Source organism: Centruroides vittatus, unplaced genomic scaffold, assembly GCF_030686945.1.
Source record: "Centruroides vittatus isolate TY-2023 unplaced genomic scaffold, ASM3068694v2 contig_18, whole genome shotgun sequence".
Taxonomy (NCBI): Eukaryota; Metazoa; Arthropoda; class Arachnida; order Scorpiones; family Buthidae; genus Centruroides; species Centruroides vittatus.
The window spans coordinates 2,379,756-2,404,073 of NW_027121101.1; the positions used below are offsets into that span (position 1 = coordinate 2,379,756).

Here is a 24,318-nt window from a genome sequence, read left to right on the forward strand (position 1 = left end):
CGTTAGGATAAATTAATAAAATGTTTTGAAATTCGAATAAATAAATTTTTAATTTTTGTGTCAATGAGGAGGGTTTAAGCCCTCGTAGCATCTTGTGGATCTGGCCATGGACCAAATTAATGACAATAAAGTTTCCTAAGTTATTATTTAAATCAATTACATTTATAATACGTAACGTTATTTTAATTTTCAATTGTCATCCCATTTCCATAATGCTATTTTATAACGCTCCGTAACGCTGTCGCACATACCCACTCCCTGAATTATTTAATCTTCGATTCATCTCCTTAATTGTACTAAAAAAATAATACATAGCGTAGAGTACCGAACCTAATATTACTTTTTTAATTATGTGTATAACGTACAAAGCATTGACAATATGGTTCGCTAAGCAACACTAGAAAAGAAAATTAATCATTCTGTTACCCATAGTTGAAACCTTAGCATTACGTAACGTTTTTGTGAACATGGTCGGATGGGTGGGTATGTTTATCAAACTGCAAGATAAAAATTAGAGAGCAACAATCGATCTAGCAAGATGGCCGAGGCGGTAAAAGACACCAGCTTCGGAAAGCCCGCATTTGCATCCGGGTATGTTCTTTGTTATACAGTACTCTTGTGATCACTAAGAAGGCCTTTTCATCAAACCCATCGTCTGTTCGACTAGGCCCACAACGGTATAATCAAATGGTGAGGGACGGGGCCCAACATATCCGGACAGATCAGTCTCGAAAAATTCCTGAAATTTTTTGACCGCTCGGATTCGATCCCGGGAGTACCCAGCGTGGTAGGATAACGCCTTAATCGCCATTTGACCAGCATCCGAGTCTGATCAGGAATTTGCACCAATGGATAGATCCGGAAACATCGGGCCAATCTCTTGTCACTTGCTAACCGCATTGTGAGTTTGACCAGACTTACAATGCGGATGCAAAAAAGACTCAGTGCCCAAAGGATGTAAAAAAATGGAAAATTGATAAATATCAATTCTAAAAATTACTAGAATAAATTTTACATTAAACTATTTAAATATTATAATAGTCAGTAAAATTAACCGTAAATGGATATATTTTAAGCAATTTTAATTTCTATTTAAATTTTCTTTATTCATAAAAAATTTTCTCCGCTAGGTGGAGAGAAGTCAGTGTTGTCATTTGTTACACGTGATTCACAGTATGTTCAAATCAAATTGTTTACTTATAATTAGTTTATTTAACTACGTTATTCGAATCGTAGCATAAATATAATATTGAAACAGATTTTGTGAAGCATTAGACGATACAATTACGTATTTTTACAGTGTCCATTCTTAATATTCATTTGATTAGTTTATCATGTAAATGATGAGAACCATTCGATAAGTTTTTGTAATGGTTACTTTTATGTAAATTGTGTATATATACAGTACATATATATAATATATACAGGTAGGCTTCCTACAACGCGGTACCTTTACAACGCGTTTTCGCTCCAACACGGTTCGAAAAATGCGGAAATTTTCTTACAACGCGGTACTTTTACAACTCGGTTTAGGGTATTTAGAAACGAATTATCCTTCACATAACAGAAAAATCGCAACTGATCACGTAAGTGCAGTGGATCTCGATGGAACAAGCTCAGATCTTGAAATAAGGCCAGTCAAACATTCTCGAACAACTATAAGTGACGATGAGGACTGAGTTTGTGGGCATAACGTTATGTTTCTTTTTGATTTTGACTTGAAATCGTAATCTTTTTAGTTTTTATATGACGTTGAATTTTATTTAAGCTTTTTATGTACATAAATTTAAAAAAGATGAAAATGTTACACCATAAAAGGCAGTTTTTCTCTTTTTAGAACCGAATCCCAGTTTTTGTATTAAGTTGGTGTCTCCTATAACGCGATTTCCCACAACGCGGTATTTTCAAGGAACGTATCTACCGCGTTGTAGGAGGCCTACCTGTATATATATACATACATACAAATAAAGTTAAATTATACCTTTTTCCATATAGGTTAAAAAATGGAATATAAAATTGGTCTGTTAACTGCATTCCTAAATAGAACTAACTCGGAGGATATACAATTTGAGGAAGAAAATGTAAAGAAAAGGAAGAAAACAAAGAAGAAATGTCGTACAGATGAAACATATCAGCCTAAGAGAATATTTGAAACAGAAAGTGAAGATTTTATACCATTGGAGTTGCCTCCTCGAGTAAGAGTGTGATTGCAGACGCGAGTGAGCGAGAAGTGATGCCGTTTCTCGCTCTCTTTTATTATGACCACACAGACGAGAGCGTGAAACGTCGTCACCGCTTCTTGCTGCGTATTCTCGCTCGCTCGGAAAATTTGCACCCTAAGAATTAATAAAATATAATAAAAGAATGCAAATAATTTTAATTTCTCTTAGAACAATAATAAACATCTCAAGATACTGATAATTGTACTTGTGTTAATGTTGATATTGCATTATTATAAATGTCCAAGAATAAAGATTTGCTGTATCTGTAATGTAATTTATACTAAAATTTTGCTTGCAAGTAATTTTTTTTGTTTGTGTTTTCAGTTCAGAGAAATTAAATATAATGTCAAAGATGAGTCTGAACAAATAGCACAAGAAAAAATAACCTACAACAAAAAGTCAAATAAGAAACAAAAGAAAGATCAAAATAGTGAAATAGAAATTTTTAATGTGGACAATGAATTGATAGAGGATGGAAATGAAACACATCTTAAGTCAAAAAAACAAAAGAAACAATCTGTTCATTTTCAAAAGGTAAAAACTATTACATATTGACTTTTAGTATATTTTTCGTTTTCCATAATGTATTAGTTATTAAATAGAAAAGAATTTTTATTATTTGATAATTGTCAGATTACTACATTCAACAAAATCAAATTGTTCTCTTTTTATTCTTCTGAAATTATCTGCATTTTTATTATATTCAGCTAGGATAAATGCTGATAGTTTTTTTTATCATTTCTTTAATTATAAGTAAATGTAAATTGTTTAAAACCTTATGATAATTTGATGGATAACATCTTTCTTTACTTTACAGTGTTTATAAATAAAATAAAAATATAATTTAATTTAATTATATTTCATCTCAAGACTCGATCTTCATAGATCAAAGAAAAGAAATAATATTAATAAACCAACAAATGCCTAAATAATCGAGCTACTAAATGGCTATAATTAATTAATAAATACGAACGAATTTGGTATAGAGGTAAGCGTATAGTAGCCCGATTATTTAGGCATTTGTTGGTTTATTAATATATATATCATTGGGCTTTGAGTTGTATTATATTGAAAAATAAAATAAAATAGATTATTCAAACACCAAATGAACAACCAGAGGCTTTATAAGATTACTTAAGGCTAATTAATTAGTAAGCAGTTTGGATTGATTATGTATGTTATTATATGTAAGTATACCATGCCAGATAAAAGTGTAAGTTGGCTGAGAGCTATGGAGGGTCATGGGCATTAAGTCATCCCAAGTCAGTGCTATGAATGAAGTATGGCTATATGTAAATTAATTAATTAGTCTGGAAGCAGAAATAGAACAGAGGTCTAGGTAGCATAACTGGTACTCACCTGCACAGTAAATAGGAGTTGAGGATTTGAGTTCCACTCTGGCTGATCTTTTTCTCTAGAACAGCATTTCTCAACCTGGGGGTCGCAGTGATATTAAACGGGGGTTGCAAAACAATAATAAAATCATTTATTATAAACTTATAAACATTTTACTTACAATAAGTACACATGTAAAGAAAAGAAATTAATGTGATGGTTGCATTTATTTTTCATTTAAAATTACAGTCAAAGGCTTACTGTTATTATTCCTTTGGGTGGAGGTCACGAAATATTAATTTTATTTATATTTACTATTTGGGGGTCGTGGAGCTATGAAGGTTGAGAATTGCTGCTCTAGAATATTCTAAATTACACTTATTTGTTTCTAATTATTAAATTTAACAACAGATGGCAGCTTAACCACCTAACTCTAGCAAAATTACTTAGCAGTTAACTTGCCTTAAGTATAAAGAATCTGGCTGTTTGATTGGTTAAATTATTGAGTTAGTTTTATATGTTATTATAGATAAGCAATTTATTAGTTTTTTAATAATGAATAAAGTACAATTATGTGTTTTCATTAAAATTCATTCAGTTTGTTTAAAGAGTAAATACTTAAAAAATTAAATAGTTTTGGATCTGCTAGGGACTGTAAAGTTTATTTCTAACCTTTTAACAACTTAATATACATTTTTCAGGGAATCTGATTAAATAATCATTACTCGAATTAGGATTTTGTAATGTAGTTTGTTGGTTTATAGCAATTCTTATTTTTGATGTTGATCTATTTTCTTAATTTCAAATTTAGCCATACATTCCAATTGAAAAAGTTTCTTTATTAATGTTTTTGCATGAAAAAAGTAGTTTATTTCTGTAGTCTATAACAATGGTACTGTACATAAGTAGTAAGTTATTTTTAGATTTTTGTTCTTATCCAATAATAATATACAATAGAAATAGAATTGAAAATACTTAATATTTGAAAAAATGTGATTTGAACAATTGTTTAAAAACACTTTACAAAAGCATGAATCAAATTTCATAATAGAAAAAATAATTTATTTTCTTATTTTTATGCTCAGGTAGAGGAAAATTCAAGCAATATGCCAAAACAAAAGGATAAAAACAAGTAAGACCAAAATATATTACCGTATTTTACGGACTATAAGACGCACTTTTTTCTTCGAAAAATTGCCTCCAAAATTCAGGTGCGTCTTATAGTCCGTAGCGTCTTATAGGTATTTTTTTTAAAAAAATTGCTTAAAAATTAAAGTGCGTCTTATAGTCTGTAGCGTCTTATAGTCCGTAAAATACGGTATATGCTATTTAGAAATATTTATAATCCTTTTAATATGACATGTATTATAAACTCAGAAGAAAGAAATATCAGAAAACATCTGAAGACTATGATAAAGACAAGAGGACAGTTTTTGTTGGCAATCTTCCCGTAACGTTTAACAAAGAGGTAAAATTATAAACATTTTAATTAATATTAAAAGTTTTACTTTCATAAACTTACTAATAATGTTCTCTAGGAAATAAAAAATATCTTCAAGTCTTTTGGTGTCATAGAAAGCATTAGGATACGTAGTGCAGTGAGTATTTTTTCAATTTCTTAATTTTTTTTTATCTTAAAAATTATTAAAATAAATATTTAATTTGTTTTGAAATTAATATTGAGGTATAATAAATATGAATCGAGTATAACTAATTATTATTATTATTATTATACATATGATATATTTCATTTCAATGTATCACTAACTGAAATATTACCCTCAAACATTTCAAAGTTTATAATACAAAAAAAAATTTACTTCTTGTGAATTAATCTACAATATTCCGTTTTTAAAATGAAAATTCCTAAAATTTTTTATTTGTGTTATCATGAATAGAACATAAAAAAAGTAAATATAAAAATCCAGCAATCATGTTACTTAACTTTCCCACAACATTTAAAATTGCATATGTGGTGCCATTTGTTATGATATTTTTAATTATTATAAAATGACAAAAGCTTTAATTTTGAGATAGGGATGGGCTTTATAAAAAATTGTAGATGCTAATAACAAGTAAAATCATCATTAAGTCTGACCTTACTGGAGATATGACACATGACCCCTGTTTATCTCCCTACTCCATCAACCTTTAACCACCAAAATTTAATAGCATCAATCTCCCTAATACACAAACTTCACTGCAAAATTTCAGAAATTTTTGATGAAAAGCACAGGAATTATTAAGCTTCAAAGAGGGTGAACAAAAGCAAGCCACACACCAAACACAGAGAAGAAAATCCTCAAATTTTTTTTCTGTTTTTCAACATTTCAAGGTGTCCTCAGTCCAAAAATGTAAAAATCTAGAGAGGGGTCAGTTTTTGACCAATTGCCATACTTTTCCTCTGTTATATTTAACAATTTCAACTATTCAATCAATTTTTACTTTCCTGGCTCTGTTATATATAACAACGGTCCGCAACGCGAGAAAATTTGGGTGGTCTGTAGAGAAATTTGGACATTGTTCAACTGAAGGTTACGCGAAGTATTACAAAAGAAATGCAAAATGCTTAGTTGCTTTTTTTCACTCTTTGGAGGTTTTTATTTGAATCTGAAACCAAATACAAAGTGACTGTTATCAATAAATAATGAACAATAAACAATATTGAGAGTGCGATTGTCATCCTTTGTGGAAAATCGCTAAGAACCCATAAACTTATTTTAAACAAGCAGCAATGAATTTTAGGCTTGCATTAATTTGTCATAATTAAACACACGAGTTTCATATTAATATAGTAAAATTAAACTTTTATGATCATTATTATACTACAGACTTTGTATCGTTTAAAAAAATTCACGATAGTGGTCCGTGAGGCCAGAAAGGTTGTCGACCACTGACATATAACACAGTCAGGAAAGTAAAAATTGATTGAAATAGGTTCAGTAAGTTTAAAATATACATTATTAAACTACTGATTGTAGAGTTGATAATGAACTTACGAAGTATTGATATTTTATGTGAGAAAATAAATGCACTTGGTGATTGTAATTAGAGTACTCCTATTCAATACTATCTGCAGAAATATTTAGCAGTCTAAATGCAACCAAATCTGATATGGTGACATTTCAGGATATGCCAAAGACATTTCTGTTAAAAAAAATTTGGTAACAAAACTTATCATTATAGTACTTTTGGCATTACAAGCAACAAACATTTTATTTGTACAAGACATTCATGCTATACTGAAACCTTAACAGTTCAGAGGATACTATTCAATGTCTCCATTCTGAAGGTGACAATGAGTATGATGTCTAATATAACTGATTCTCAGTGATGCTTCTCAAACACAGTGTGATACTGTCTTTCAAGGCTGCCAAATTTGCAACGTGTTCTCGGTAATCCACACTTTTTAAATATCCCCATACCAAATATCACGTGGCCTACAGTGCCAAAAATGCCATAGTGGCGAGTTTTGGTACTAAAATTTTTTTATGGAAATGTCTTCTGCATGTCCTGAATTTTCATCATACCAAATTTAGATGCATTTGGATTGCTAAATATCTCTAGGCAGTATTGAATAGAAGTACTTTACTTACAATCATCTGGTATAATCAGTTGTAAGGTTTTTTTTAATTAGAATGATTTCATGTGATCCGAATCAATATCTAGTGTTTAGAAGCTTTGCTTATATTTATTTTGACAATAATTTTATATTAATAAATCATATGTAATGATTATAATCATTACATATGATTTTTTTGGAAAAATAATTAACAAATTAATGTTAGAAATGCATGTTTAATCTGTGGAAGTTTATTTTGAATTTTCTTAAGTGATCAGTATGAGAAAAGTTTAAAAAATATTAATAAATTTGTCAGTAATTTATGAAAACCTACTTATTTCAGTATTTATCTTTCAAAATACAGTGGGTGATTGAATAACAAACACTTTCACAAAAGATTTTTTATGTTTGGAAAACAAACACAAGAAGAAGCAATGTAAAATAATGAATACCGATTGGTCTTCCCTTGTCTTTGGGCAACAATTCGAAACTTTTCGGAGTGTGGGAGATGTCGACACAGACTCTCAACCTGGTACATAATGATTGGATAGTATTCCTCTGAACTTTGAAACCATCCCTTGTAATTCCAGCCTTTTATTTTTCTGACAGAAACAATTCTTTTATAATATTCGCGAGACTGTTGGGCAGGCACTCGTTAAGTATTGCATCAGTTTTTATTTCTGAAAGGTGAGAGTATAATAGCAAAGGTATAGAATGTGCAGAAGATGCTACTTTTTCTACTTACAAATATAAACTATGTGCTATTTTACAGTTGTAGCAATATATTCTTGTGAAAATAAAACCTCAGACTGTTTTACCTATCTGATTTGTGGAAGTAACACTATCATATTTACCCGATTGCAAGCCGATATTTTTTTAATTTTTTGTGGTTCAAAAAATATCCCTCGGCTTAGAATTGCTATCATTAATATAGTCGGTAAAGTAGGTGCTGCCCTTTATCGACATAGTCAAAAGTTCAGAAAAATGTCGCCAGAAGCCGCAAATTTTGTACACACACATTAAAGAAGCTGTCGTTTGTTTAAAAAGTTCAACCTCGAATGTGCTTGACGGCACAGATGATGTTTTATACAAAGACAGTGACAAAGAATTAAATGACAATGAATCTGAATCATCTAATGACAACAACTGAACAATTAAATGGTGGAAAATTTATTCCTTACACTTGATTGAAAACAAAAATTAAAAAAAACTGAAAATTTATTAATTTCCTGGGGTTGGCTTATAATCAAATAAATCCGGTATTCTTATTAACTGGCCACGTACTATTATTTAATTGAAAGTTAGTTTGTGTATTTCTATTATTTTCATATTTGTATTACATTTTAAAAAAAATATTTCATCTCTTTATATATGGAGTCATGAAATATTAAATTATAATTTAAATTAATTTTATTATTTGAATTCTTATTGTTCTTTATATTAAATAAATTGAAATTTTTTAATAAATAAATAAGTAATTACCGAAAACCAGCATTAATTCTCTTCAAAACAAACATTTTCTTCCGTTTTTAAAGGTCATCATCAGGTTCCATTCATTGGAATGCTTGTAAGAGAACGCCCATTCCAAAAATTTGAAAATCACACATCTTGAAGTTATGCACATACTCAATGTAGTGATTTAACAAATTAGTCCTCAAACTGGTTTCCTATTTTGAAAAAAATTTGATGTTTAAAGCATTCAAGAGAGGAACAGCCATCAATTTTAAAGAAATGGACTCGTTGGCGACTGCACGGAGGGCGTATTTTGACGTAAAATAGATCGACATCGAGTTTGTCTGCATAATTTATATAAATATAGAATTTTTTTAAAATAGGAAACCAGTTTGAGGACTAATTTGTTAAAGCGCTATATTGAGCATGTGCATAACTTCAAGATGTGCGATTTTCAAATTTTTGGAATGGTTGTTCTCTTACAAGCATTCCAATGAATGGAACCTGATGATGACTGTTAAAAATGGAAGAAAACGTTCGTTTTGAAGAAAATGAATGCTGGTTTTCGGTAATTACTTATTTATTTGTTGAATTATACACCAGTAATTTGTGGTGATTGTATTGAAATTTTTTGTTATTAAAAATCTCTGGTTTGACTTGATTTGAAAACATGTAAATATCTTTACTGAAAGAAATTCTTTGTTAATGTTAGATTAACTTTGTTTTACATATAAATTATCTTAGAATAAACAAAGAATAACATATATAAAAGAGTTCATTAAGTATAAAAAGTAATTTTTCTATATTGAACAGGCACCAATTAAACCCACTTTACCTAAAAAAGTTGCAGTTATAAAGTAAGTACTGATAAAATGTATTAATTTCTATTGCAATAAATTAATATATATTTTATTTTAAAAATTTCAACAGAAACTTATATCATCCTGACATTACAAGTTATAATGCTTACATTGTTTTTAAAACAGAACACATGGCTATGGATTCATTAAAACTGTAAGATGTTTATTTATAGTTTGAAGTTTTGGAAATATTCATAGTAAAATACTATATTTTTATTTTAGAAATGGAACTAAAATTCAAGATAATCATATAAGAGTAGATAGAGTTAACAATAATCAACAGCATGACTACAGAAAGACCATATTTGTTGGAAATCTTCCATACAGTTAAGTGCTTGTATTCAGAAATTTGATTTATTATTATTTTCTCAAAAGGTGGCTATTTTAATTTTTATCATAGATTATATTTAATACATAATCGGTGTGCAAAAAAATTATTCCAACTTCATTTTATGGATTAATAAACCATAAAAACTTAACTATTATAAAATTAAGTAATAAAAACAAGTTTGATAATATATACATCAACTTGATTCAATCAGTATTGCATGGTAAGCAACTCCTGCTTAAGTCCTGCTCTGGGCCAATCTTTTCTTCCACAATATTCTAAAGTTAAGTTTAATAATTAGAATTAAATTAATTTTTATCGTGATACGGCAGCCTAACGACTTACCTCTATCCAAATTGCTTGATATATAATTATTTAATTAGCCTTAATATAACCTGATAAATTTGCAAATAAAGAAACAACAGTAAGTCTTTGGTGAAAAACATACATACGGCAGTTAGACTTAGGTGAAGAACTGACGGAAAGTGCTTACCAATACCCAGGTAGAGACTTCTGTTAGTATGGAATATGTCCACCTTAAACTGTCATGCAGTACTCGTCACCAAGACTTTTTGTTGCTCTCACCACTAGCAATTATGTTCATCCTTAAATGTATGTGTGTATCAATGTTATCGGAGTGCTAATACCACTTCAGATAATTAAATTTCGATAATTCATATTCAGCAATAAAAAAGACATTATAAAATTTGATTACTAAAATGAAAATCAATAGATAAACAAATTTTTGAGAATATCAGACAAGTAAAGATAAATAAAAAGTAGAGATTTTTTGCTGAAATTGAAAAATTAGAGTATTCATGCAAAACTGGATTTACATTCTTGAGATATTAACAACTTTATATGTTTGTATCATGACTTATTATTTCATGTAACAGTGCATATAATAACTTCTTAAAATGATATTTAAATTGAAAATTTCAATCCAATACAAGAGTAATCCAAGCTACAGTGAACATAAATTTCTTTTTGTATGTAAAAGTTTAATAGACATACCCACAGACTAATGGTTAAATCATTTGATTTAAGAAATATTTTTTCTAAGTAAACGTCCACTGAGAGATTCGTGTAAATTGAAATACTCTGAAATAGAATTAATTAATTTTATTATCCATGAAAAAAATGTCTGCCATAATTAAATTCTCATTTGTGTTAATATCCTAACATTTAAATGCTTCTATTGACTTTTATTGCATGACTTTATGTATTTAAATTATTATGTCAGACACTAAACAATGTTTTAATATGCATTATTGAATTTGTATTGGAAATACATTACTTGGTATCTTTTTTTTTTCAGAATGATGCAAATTTTATTTAGTAAATTTGTAAGTTGCCGACATTTAGGGGCAATAAGTTAATTGCACATCAGGAAAAGCCTAGGATTGATCATGCGACCAGTCCCTAGGCTTTTCCTAGGGACTGATCGTATGTGGTGGTGGTGGTGGCAGCAGAGGCAAAGATGACAAGTGTCTTACAATAACCGTTTATTTTAACATTAAAGCGAACTTACAAAAGAATAATACACGGTGCGATCTAGATCGTTTACTGGGCAAGGAGCTCTGGACGATGATGATCGGGTGCGGGATGATGAAGCCCCAGGGCAGTGAAGAAGAGTCCATAGAATCGGTGGTGGACATTGGCGTAGGGAGTGGGCGGCTGGTAGACGTTCCGACAAACACTTGCAGGTGGAAAGCTCCGTCTTCTCTCCTTCTGACCTTGGTTCAGAGGTTTTTAAGCGATTTTCCCTTGAATCTTCCTCTTTTGATTGGTCTTGGGCAGCAGCGCCGCTAGCTGTTTGAGCGCCCGTGTGCAATACTGATTATGCTGCCCCTGTTTAACTATGACTACCTACGCTGAGCTTGCCAGCAATACCAATTTGCCGTCCCCTGGACGTGCTGCCTGCGTGTGGTGCACGCCTTGCACGCCCGCTTATGGCAGGCCTGGTCTTGGGTTCCTCTCTCCTTTTCCCGATTGGTCATTCTTTTGCTTCTAAGCAAGACGAAAACCAAGTCCGGCCAGGAATGGCATCCAAACATTGACAACTACACTCATAATTTATACTGTTTGCTCCCTCTCTTGGACATCTAGCTAGACCAATTGGCCAGATGTTCTGTGTCTGTCTATCCCCCCTCTGAGATGGTCCCGGGCTCACATGATCTAACAGGTGTCCTTGATCATAAGTCTCTCCTCTCCCTTTTTTTTTTTGATTGTGTACATCCCAACTCGAACACCCTGACAAAGCATCTCTTTCACTCGGTGGACATTCCCCTCTGTCGTCCATCACTGTGTCATGTTTGTTTTAGCACAAGTGTTTCACTTTGGTCGAGTTTACTGCCCGACACGTGTTCTCGGTCCAGTTGAACTTCGGAAATTCCCCAACATAGCAATTTTGTAAATAATCGAAATTGTGACGCGATTTTAGGATCTTAACAAATTAAATAATGAATTTATTAACTATATAACTAAATAATATTTTTAGCATTTTCTAACATACATTGTTAGTCATCAAATTCATTTTATTATTTTAGCTATAATATTTGTTTTTTTATCTGTAAATTGTAAATACAGTAAAACCCTGATTTTCCAAGTTAATTGGACCTGGGCTGCTTCGAATGACCAAAAACCTGGATAAAACATTACAAATATAGAAGATTTATATGATAGCACTTTTAAACCTCTCTTTACTACCCTAGTGAATTTAATCATATATAAGAATTTTTACATCATTATACAGCTAATATATGTAAAATAGTTTTTTTAAGAATAAAAATGTGCATTATTGTAGTTACATTTTAATATAAATGATTTATCTTGCATTGAAGTTAAATGATGAAAGACAACAGAAACAAATCATTTTCTAATACATGTCATCATTTTAAACTTTCTTTTATGAATTACAGTGTAAGGAAAATAGTATATTCACTTATGGATTTGCCTCAGATAGTGCAGGATCTTGGATAATTGGAATTCTTCTACTCTATATCCATTTTCTCTCCATTTGTCAGTTATTTCTTTTTGAATATAAGTAAGAAATAAATTTTATAAATAATGCTATCATTACAGTTTTGAAAGATAAGATTTGAGGATATAACAAGATCAATGCCTGAAAATTATACAATATTATGATGTTAAAATGGATGTTAACTGAAAACTCATGTAACCTCCATTTGATCTGGATGCTTACATTCATCACAAGATGAGAATCCAAAAGTAGATCTTTTAAGAACTGGGACAGGAAGCATAAAGCTTCCTGTCCCAGTTGTTTATAGTCAGTCAATAATGGTCAATCAGGTTTATGGCTTTTCACTTTGAAGAACTTATGTGGGTAGACACATTTAGTTGTTGTTATGAGTGGATTTCAAAATCGTGAGGTTACAAGTATAAGTGGCAAAGTAACTAGTGTTAGTATTAAATGTTTTTGGTTCACGTACATTCATAAAGAACCATCCTGTTTTTATCAAATAATGAAATCTTATCTGTCGGCTAGTTTGTATTCAGATATTTATTTATCGTGGAAAAAAAATAATTATTTCCAAGCAAATTTTCTTATGTCATTTTCTTTTTTACAATGTCTTAATTTCATATATTTGTAATAAGCATTTTACCCAAAATATTTATATTATATAATCACAACATAAAATTTTAACATGCACGATTGAAAATATAGCACAGGTTTTCATTAAGATTTATTATTTAATCCTTTTAAAATGAAATATATTGTAAATTTATTTATTTGGTACAATGTTAATATCTTGCTAAACTGGCTAAGTTGCATTTCATTGGATTTTAGCTAGTCTAATTATTTTACTGTGGGGGAACCTTCGTTGAAGAGTCGACTCTCTCATTCACCTAATTTTTGAAAAAGAAATTACTGTTGTTCTTAGAAATTGATACAATACAGAAAAGATCACTTCAAAAAACTGGAATGTACATTTAAACTCTCAATTATATAACCAACACACTTTTCTAGCCGAGGATTATTATATGACAAACATTTTTGACTCAATTTATAAGTCTGTCTTGGGTCACTGCAGAATTTTCAATTGTTTTAAAAAGTGGAATGCAATTTTTGGTCTGAGGTCTGAGTCAAATGTTTGTCAGATAACCAATTCTAGGCTGGAAAAGTGTGTTGGTTGTGTAATTGAGTGTTTACAGTACAGAAACATTATTATTTTGATTTTTTCATCTTTGATCCTTTAAATGACTGTGTAAAGCTTATATTTTTCTTTAAATGAGCTTTCTCTCTAAACAACTATTGTTTTGGATCTAGTAATAGCACCACAGAAGCCACAAACTTACCTTCTAGCTATCAATTCTAAAAACAATGGGAGACTTGTAATGACCAAGAAAAATTAAACATTTGACAGTTTGCAATGAAATGTGAACAATTCAAAGAAAGTCAGACCACTTGTTATTCAAAAATCTAGTAGTTTGTGTTTTAAAAATGTTACATTTACCAATTAACTATGAAAGCAATGCAAAGGTGAGGCATAAATGATAGCTAAGATTTTTAAGTGACGGCCGATGAAGTTTGACGGGAAAGTTTTAATAATTCTGATAATTGTATTAGAACTTTTCTTGAATTAAAAAAAATCTCCGTAATTGAGCTACTTTTTTAACTTCCAGTGCAACGTGTTTTGCAATTTGTCATCCACAATGTCAAATCTTTTTGCCGAAAGTTATTGTGAATCTGTGAATCTTCATTTTCAATGAAATTCTATCCATTGAAGATTTAAATGAATGTGTTAGTGTGAAAGTTGATTTTAGATGCTATAGATGTGATCATCTCTTGACTGATTTTCAAACAGAGTCTATGATTAAGAAATATTTTTGTTTCTCTGCTGACATCAGCCCCGAGTTATATTGTATATTATTAAATATTAAATTTGATTTCTAATTCATTACTATCTGTAACAACTATATTACTTCTTAAGAGATTAAAAAAATCCAGCAGCAAGTTGCTTAATTTTCCTGGCAACATTTAAAACTGCATGTGTGGCACCATCTGTTATTAAAAGTTTTTAATAATAAAATAATTTTTTACTTATTATGAAATGGCAAAAAGCTTAATTTTGAGATAAGGATGGGTTTTATAAAAAAATTTTAAATGCTAATAATGAGTAAAATCTTCATTAAGTCCAACTCTACTGGAGATATGACACTACCTCCTTTATCTCTCCACCCCTCAACCTTTAACCATCAAAATTAAATAGCATCAATTCCCTTAATAGACAAACCTCCCTGCAAAATTTCTGAAATTTTTTAAAAAAGCACAGGTATTATTAATCTTCAAACAGGCTGAACAAAATTGTGTCCCCCCACACACTAACATCCATACATACATAAAAAACACACCAATTTTTTTTGCATTTCTCCACATTTCAAGGTCTTCTGAGTCCAAAAATGTAAAAGCCATGGTGGGTCATTTTTTGACTGATCACTGTACTTTCCCTCATATATAACAGTTGGAAAAGTAAAAAAAAACCCATGTAATATTTGTCCTTTTTGCAAACTCATCCAATTACACAGGTCTGCAAGTAAAAAACTGCATAGGATTTTTATACATTTTCTTATAGATTTCAACTTGGTAAAAATGAAAAAAAAATACCAAAAAGATTCCATCTTGTCAATTCTTTTTGTTACCCTCAAGTTTTTGTTTGTATTTAGCATAAAATTTAGGTTGTGTAATTTCTCCTGACAGCTTCTGTTATGTTTGTGGTGAATACACAGTGAAAAGTCAACAAAGAAACATAATTGAGTTTGTGAAGAAAGTTTATTTTGCATATTTCAAATTGAAACTTGGATATCAAGACAAAGCATGGGCTTTGTATAAGGTGTGCAGAAGATGCAAGGAAGATCTTCATTTGTGGTTTAAGGGTAAGAAAAACTCATTTCGTTTTGGCATTCCTATGATATGGCGTGAACAGAAAAATCACACAACCGACTGTTACTTCTGTTCGGTAGATGTTAAAGGATTTAATACAAAAAATAAAAAGAAAATATTTTACCCTAACCTTGACTCAGCTATTCATCCAGTGTCCCATGGTTCTGAAATACCAGTTCCACAGCCACCTTCTAATTTAGATGACATCCTGAGTGAGTCAAAGGACTCGGACACATTAGCTTCCCAGGACGAATCTAGCTCAGATTTTTCTGTTGACGAAGGACCTCAGCTTTTTTCTCAGAGTGAGCTCAATGACCTAATAAGAGACTTAGCGTCTTTTAAAAGATGCAACTGAATTGCTAGGATTAAGGCTAAAAAACAAATTATCTGCTATTATCTGGGACCTCATTTTCGTGGTACAAGCATCGAGAGAGAGAATTTACTCAGTTTTTCTCCAAAGAGGGAAATCTGGTTTATTGTAATGATGTTCATGGGCTCATGAAGTGCGTTGAAATAGAATATGATTCATCAGAATGGCACATATTCATTGATTCATCTAAAACTAGCCTCAAAGCAGTCTTGCTGCATAATGGAAATGTATTTGCATCTCTTCCTAAGGGACACTCGGTTCATATGGGAGAAAGCTATGCTGACTTGGCTACGATTCTTGAGAAAATCAAATATCAAGAGCATCAATGGATGGTTTGCAGAGATTTCAAAATACTAACTGTGTTTGTTAGGTCAGCAGGGAGGTTATACAAAATATCTATGCTTTCTTTGTTTATGAGATAGTAGAGTGAGACAGCTGCACTGGACAAAAACTGACTGGCCACCATGAGACAGTTTAACCCCTGGCGAGAAAACGTCATCGATACGACATTGGTTCCCCAGAAGAAGTGTTATTACCACCTCTTCATATTAAATTGGGGCTCATAAAGCAGTTTGTCAAATGACTGCCAAGAGATGGGGATTGTTTCAGATATTTGTGTTCCAAGTTCCAGAAACTGTCTGAAGCCAAGTTAAAAGAGGGAGTTTTCACTGGCCCCAACATAAGAAAACTTTTATCTGATCCCCTCTTTTTGGAAACAATGGGAGGAAAGGAAAAAGAAGCATGGGACTCTTTCAAGAATGTAGTGCATAAGTTTTTGGGGAATACTAAGGACCCTGACTACAAAACCATTGTACAATGCATGCTGGCAGCGTATGAAGCTCAAGGATGCAGGACGAGCTTAAAAGTTCATTTCTTATACTGCCATATTGACTATTTTCCCGAAAAATTGGGAGCTTACAGTGAAGAACAGGTGAAAGATTTCACCAGGATGTTCGTGATATCGAGAGACGTTACCAAGGAAAATGGGATGTCAGTATGTTAGCCAATTACTGTTGGATGCTCAATCGAGAAACCAGAGAAGGAAATCAGAAACGAGTTCGGAGAAGCATCAAAGAGAAGAAGAAAAGGTTTCATAAGAATAAAGAGTAGACCTAAAATTGTGTATAAATATCAGAAACAATTTTTTCATTAGTTGTAAGAAAATATAATATATTTAGTTCATTGTAATAAATAAGAGTTTTTATCAAAAATTTGTTTTTGTTTTGCAAAAAACCTGTACGTGATTACAGAAGTCATTTTTAGAATCTCCGATCTTTAAAACATATAATTCAGCAAAAATATCCCATGCAGCTGGAAAAAAAATTTTTCTTCTGCAGACCTGTGTTATCTTCTATTTAGACTGGTGGAAGGTTTTATGATATAGTTTGGACTAAGCAGGAATAAGACAAACTTCTATAAAGAATATCTAAATAACTAGATTATTAACATGAAAATCAGTAAACATTTCTAAGTTTTTGACATGTATCCAACTTATCTTGTTCTATCTGTTGTTTAATGTATTTAGTTTCTTATCTTTTCTGTTGTTTTCTAAATGAAGTCACAGTAAATTCACTTATATAATTTTTCCATTTTCCTAAATTTGTCTTTGATTCTACAGCTTTCTTGCTATTTTTTTAATTTTTGTGTCGAAAAAACTTTAATTTTTTTACACAAATCTGTTCTTAAAAGGAGGACAAATACTCCCAGAATTTAAGTTCTGAATGTCAAAATAACTGCTTTTAAATTTTAATAAATGGTTTAAAACTTTTTCTTTATCTGATTTTATACAGAATATTTCAAAAAATATTAGCAAATTCTTACTAATATTTAACTATTTGCATATATTTATAGTAAAACAATATTTGAGGAATAGAATATCTAAGCCGATTTATCATGTGTTGAAATAGACTAATCTTAAACTGATAAATTTATGGACATTTACAGTTTTAAAAAGGAGAAACAGGCTCTGTCTCTCTTCTTGAATGGAAGGAAAATCAGGATATGTACAAAGAATACAAACAAATAGACAAAGTAAATATTTTTGGAGACATTTACTGCTTTGACAATAGACTTCTGAAGTTTAAAGGATCTCACAACCCAAATATTTTTATTACTATTCCATAGTGTTTAAGCTAGAAAGTTTCATTTTTTTGGGCTGCAATCTGAAAAAATTGTAGACCAATAAATTTCCACTGTTGTCAGTCCATCTGTCTGTCTTTCCTTAATCTTGAGAATAGATAGATGTTAGATAGATGAAAGACGAGATCAGATATGGATGCTCTGATTAACTATATATGATGCAAACTGGAAGTCATATTATTCTATTTACATATTTTCTTCTGAAAATATTTCTGCAACAAAATGATTATCCAAATCGTTCATACTCAACATCAACAGTAGAGGAGCTTCATTAAGATTGTGGGAATGTTATATTTATAAATACGACGACGGATTTGATTATCCCCGAGGAAAATAGGCATAGAGTTGGCTACGTCTGTTTTTCTTACAGATAATCTACAATATAATGAATGAGCTAGAATTGCAGTGAAATCGGCCAGCATGTTAAAGAATGGAAATGATATGATTATTCATTAATATTATGATTAGCTACGAAATATTTAGATTGCTTATGGGAGTATGAAGAATCCTTATCGTGCGGCTCTCTGAACAGTCCATTTATATCTAATGGCATTTTGAGTTTTAAATTTGATCTGAATGCTTATGTCTTATAATTGCAAGGTCTTTATGTTATGTAATAAATTAAAATGGAAAAATTAGAAAAATCATTAAAAAAATAATATGGGTGAGAGATTTCGATACAATATCAGTGGCACCTGCAGACTATAAAAACGGGACACAAGCTATAAAAAAGGCATCGTATATATGTATATATACAGGTATCCCTTTATTAAAACATTTAATTAATCTGTTGATGCTACTGTGTATATCAAAATTATACCAAATACAGTGGTATCTCAGTACTCAACTGAACAATCAGGACCTCTAGAACAAATTTTCAGTTAATAGCAAATATTTTTATTTTGTCATCAGTAAAAGATTTTCTGTGATAAAAATGAGTAAAGGTTTCATCGAGTAAGTAAAATGAAACCTTAGAGCTTCCTCGGAGAATAAGAAAAGGGCAATTCGACGACAAAGGGCGGGCACGTGCTCCAACGTACACTATACATGGATGAATGTATAGAAAATATTCATTACATATATAGTTTGTTTTTAAATTTTTTTATTCAATAATTTTTGAATAATGTTATTTTAAGACATTTCTAATATAGAATTTACATTTCAGATATCACAGATGAAGAGCTATGGAAATTCTTTGAAACCTGTGGAGAAATTGTAAATGTTCGTGTCATAAGAGACAAATCTACTCGTATAGGCAAAGGCTTTGGTTATGTCTTATTCAAGGTAAAAATTACTTATCAATTTTTCTTCAGAAAGACAATTCCAGATATACCTAGAAAACTTTTTCGTTGCTTAATTTATTCTTCAGACAATTCATATCTTTTTGTGTAATTTCCTACAGTGGATGAACAATAAATATTAGTAGTATATAGAATATATAGTTTTGCTATGAATAGGAAAAACTATTAAATAGTAATCAGCATGACTACTTGATGCTATTATTATTTATCAACTTCCATAATTCATTGATTTTTCAAATTCCCAATATGGCTTCTATTAGTTTAATACAATAAATAATTTCAGTTGAGAGTAAGTGAGGTAATCTGAGGTGGTTTGGCCATTTAGAAAGAATGGGAGAAGAGCCGTTAGCCAAACATATATTTGAAGCTAAAACCAAAGGGATGTCCTAGACCAAGGTGGATTGATAGTGTTAAGCAGGCCTTAGACGAAAGGAATTTAACTTTACTCCTGGCTAAAAACTTGTCTGTTGATGGGAGAGTTTGGAGAAAAGTAGTGGATGGTAGTATAAAAGTTTGATTTTTCACCATGCTGACCTGTACACGCTCTGAGTATCAGCGGGAATGGATGATGATGATAATTTCATAATTTGCAATAATTTATCATTTTAAAAAACTAAAACCTAAATTAAGTTATGTATTCCATATTCTATCTATGATGTATTGCTGGCTGGTCAAGGTACTAACAATGCATATGAGGTGGAAACAAGAGTGATCCCACACCATAACACTTGGTGCTAAGCCCATATGGTGATACAAAATGCATGCCTCTGGGAATCTTTCATTGTAGTGTCTCCAAACATGGTTCTGTTTGTCACGATAGTGTAGATTGAACTGGAACTTTCTAAAAATACAATGCAGTGTCATTCTTTTCACCATTGCAGATGCAGACAATGGTAACTGAAGTAATAGGCAGTGAATGATGCCTCACTGCTTCAAATGGTGTAGAATACTGGTTGATGAGTGATAGCCCTCCACTGCTGGATTAGGGTCCATGATGTGGCTGTTTAGCTCATCATTATTATGCACATACAGGGGCGGATCTAGGTTTTTCAGGGCCTAGGACTGATTGAAGTCCAACGAGGCCACATTTCTTGTTAGATTAAGAATCTTTAAATTGGGGTTTAAAATTGCAACTTTGTGACCTGATCAATTACATTACATTGATTACAAATAAAACAAATAATACTATAAATTATCATTATTATTATATTATTAATATTAACTATTTTTTACTATACAATAAGTGCTTATTGTTAATAAAAAAGTATTAAAAATTTATGATAATAATTCAATTTTGGGGGGCCCAGGGCTTAAGCCATATTAGTCACTATGTAGATCCACCCGTGCACATATGACTGTCCTCCCATTCATTTATGGTATTGGGGAGCTCCAGACCCTCAAAATATTGGGTCTGGCCAACCAATACAATGCTCACATTCTACCCAACATGAGTGCTGATTTCCCACAATTTTCCAATGCTTAAAGTCTGAAAGCTACACATACGTTCTTATCCTTTTTGAAAGGCACGTTTGGTCCTTAAAGCTATGTTCACATTTGTTGCTCTTTTTTTCACCTGCAGGGAACATTTGTTCTTCTTACAGATTTCTTTTAAATCAATCTTTACGAGATGGTAAAAAGAAGTAGAGGACTTGTCAAGCTACACGTGTTATTAAAGTTAACTTTAATAACAGAAATATATTTCATATCTCAGGCAAATAATGCAGCTTCTAGTGCAGCTAGCTCACTGTTCCAGTTATTTAGTAAACTCAGAACTGTACTACACATGAGTGTAACTTAACTGCACTGACAACTAACTAGTTGTTTCAAGTTGGTTAACAGTATTTACATTTTTAATAAAATACAAAAATATAGAAGATACTCCATGTCTTTCGATATCCATCTTCACAATCACCAGCAACATACAAAATGTTTCTGTAGATGAAGATTGTATCTTCTGTATTTTTGTATTTTATTAAAAAAAAGAGAAACTAATTTGTTTTCATCATGCTGGTTGTAGGCACTATCCAATGAAAAGTGTCCAATATAGCAACATAGAAATGTGTCTGTGGCAGCATTCTTGGCATCTGTGCAAATATAACTTCTTATCTATTGATATTAACTGCATCAGAAAGTTATAAATCATACATTAATTTAATTATGACAGCTCTTTTCATTTATCTTCATTTCTTCATGATTGTATCCAATATGGATGCTTATTTGAATGGAATTTTATTATTTCATCCATTGTAATAAGAATCAAAGTGCATTTTCTTTTAGAAATTGCACTAAGCTTGGCTTTGACAAAAACCACAATAAAAAAATTTTTTCTACCATAATACATGAAATGAGATCAAAGCAATTTACAATCAACTGTGATGCTATTGTTCTAACATTATCGGTTTATATTTAGACAGCACACACAATCCGTGCAACCAGGAAAACATTATCGAATTCTGCAACGTGCAACAGCAACCATTGCATTTGTTTATGCAGCTAGAAAGAACAATTATATAAACATTGCTTGAGAGTACTCTTATAGTAATCTCCAACTACTGGAACTGCCAGCAATCAATCACTCAATGAAGCTTTGCAGTTGCATTTTTACACCCATTGTGGGAAAGTTCAGGGGCCTAACTTGCATAGATCTTTGTAATCATTTTCACCCACTGCCACGATCCGTCCACCCCGAAAGTTATTGCCATCCGACAAAATTCTACAATCATCTACAACAATATATAAATAATGATTAAATGTTTTAAATTATTTACATTTTGTTCTACATAAGTTTTGATTAATTGAACATTTTCATTTAAGAGAAGAATTTGAGTTTGGAAATTCAACAGTTTCCCATTTCAGAGTTAATTAGTTAAGTTATTTAATTCCTTGCAATGGTGACAATCACTCACAATAAATTATCAATCCTTTTGTTATATTTTAAGGATGATAATTCAATTATTAATAAAAATGAACTGGGTAAATTAGAGGACACAGTCGTTTCTAAAAAATCTTTTTAGACAATCACCAATTTCTTTCGTGTTCCAGAACAAACTGTTGACGGCCAGACCTTTCTTTTGAGGCTACTTAGCCGTCCAGTTAAAAAAGTTCCTTAAAAAACAAAAAGAGTCCAATTAAAATTTCTAAAATTTCTATTGGATTAGTGGTAACCTTACGACGTCTTAGTTATTCCATCCTTTCTTCGTTCGGGGTTTTCGAGTCTTTTATATCCACTTGTAATTAGCGCTGTCAAATGTAGATGATGCCTGTACTTCCCCTGGTGACGAATTATTACAATATTAGTTTTCTAAATTTTTTGTCGGATGGTAAATTTTTTCAGTAAATTAGAAGACACAGTCGTTTCTAAAAAATCTTTTTAGACAGAAAGATCTCTTTCTGTCTAAAAAGATTTAAGAAACGACAGAAAAGACAAAAATCTTTTTAGACAAAAAGAGTCCAATTAAAATTTTAGAAATTTTAATTGGACTCTTTTTGTTTTTTAAGGAACTTTTTTAACTGGACGGCTAAGTAGCCTCAAAAGAAAGGTCTGGCCGTCAACAGTTTGTTCTGGAACACGAAAGAAATTGGTGATTGTCTAAAAAGATTTTTTAGAAACGACTGTGTCTTCTAATTTACCGAAAAAATTTACCATCCGACGAAAAATTTAGAAAAATGAACTGATTACTTACATATTTCAATTTTTATCTTGGGAACTTTTTAAAAATTTGAGACAATCTGTATAAAGTAGATATAATTTCTTTCATCACTTAAATTATAAAAATATTAGAATATGAAAAATATACTTATCATCACGAAGATGCAAGCCCCTTAAGAAGAAAAATTAAATATTTAATCAGATTTCATATGGAAAAGTATTAATTACAGAATATTTGTACTATTGTAAATCAGTTTTATTGTAACTGTTTTCACATTATTGGAAATATTGTAATAGTTTAAATTAAAAACTAAAGAAATTATTTTATTTATTTATAAATACCCAAACAAATATCTATATGATAGATGGCCAAATTTAAGAAAAATTATTTCAATTAAGTGTATCTTTTGTGACCATGTGTGTGAAAACAATTGGAAAACAAAAATGAGCAAAAATAAATTATTTGTGGAAGAAGATAGACAATTCTCAACAGTTCAAACCTGCTAAGATAAATTATTTGGAATTAACTTTTTGGGAAGAAACTTATGTCACTAAAAAATTGTTTTATGTATTAATATATTAGAAGCTGAAAAGATTTCTCTCGTCAGTCTATAGATTCGTCCAATCGAGCGATAAAAATGGACGGAAACGAGTTAAAGGGACGACCTCTGAGAATTTCGAGAGCTAGTAAGAACGAAAACAAGAAATCTCAAAGGTAAACTGTTTAACAAAATTTGAAGGATTATTTTATAATGGAATATTTATGCTTTTACTGAATTTGCCTGTATAAGTTTTACACGAGGCTTTTCAATGATTATTTCGGTTTTATAAAATTCAACTTAAAACTTTAATAAGTTCAAACAAAAACTATGTAATTATAACTATTACATTGAAATACATTAAAGCGGTATGAGAAATAATAAAAAAATGACTTTGTGTTTGAAAGGTTTAATTTGTAATTTTTGTTTTAGGAATAAAACTTTTGTTCGGAAGAGCGAAAGAAATTGGAAATTTCAGGGTATGGCCGCATTGGAAAAACAGAAAATGAAGAAAAAGAAGAAAATGATTAAACTTAGACTTCAGCAAAAACAAAAGAAGCAAATTGCACAAAAGCTTCAATCCAGAACTAAAATGTCCTAAGATTTATTCATTTGTATGATTGTGAAGTTAAATTAAAAAATATTATATTATATTT

General features: G+C 30.8%; 1 protein-coding gene across 4 annotated transcripts; it reads left to right on the plus strand.

The window, feature by feature from the left end:
- Positions 1-1,115: 1,115 nt before the first annotated feature.
- LOC136969535 (RNA-binding protein 34-like) lies at positions 1,116-24,315 on the plus strand. Of its 4 annotated transcripts, none has more exons than XM_067263727.1 (12): positions 1,116-1,173; positions 1,996-2,195; positions 2,547-2,756; positions 4,643-4,689; positions 4,935-5,025; positions 5,096-5,155; positions 9,385-9,428; positions 9,502-9,585; positions 9,654-9,757; positions 19,339-19,457; positions 23,732-23,838; positions 24,095-24,315. In XM_067263727.1, exons 2-12 carry the CDS (start codon positions 2,004-2,006, stop codon positions 24,261-24,263), a joined length of 1,227 nt encoding a protein of 408 aa, XP_067119828.1. In that variant the 5' UTR covers positions 1,116-1,173; positions 1,996-2,003; the 3' UTR covers positions 24,264-24,315. The 4 variants fall into 4 exon arrangements, with proteins under 4 accessions (XP_067119828.1, XP_067119831.1, XP_067119830.1 ...); XM_067263730.1 differs by having other exon boundaries at positions 23,737-23,838; XM_067263729.1 differs by lacking the exon at positions 1,116-1,173 and adding an exon at positions 1,182-1,367.
- Positions 24,316-24,318: the final 3 nt, after the last annotated feature.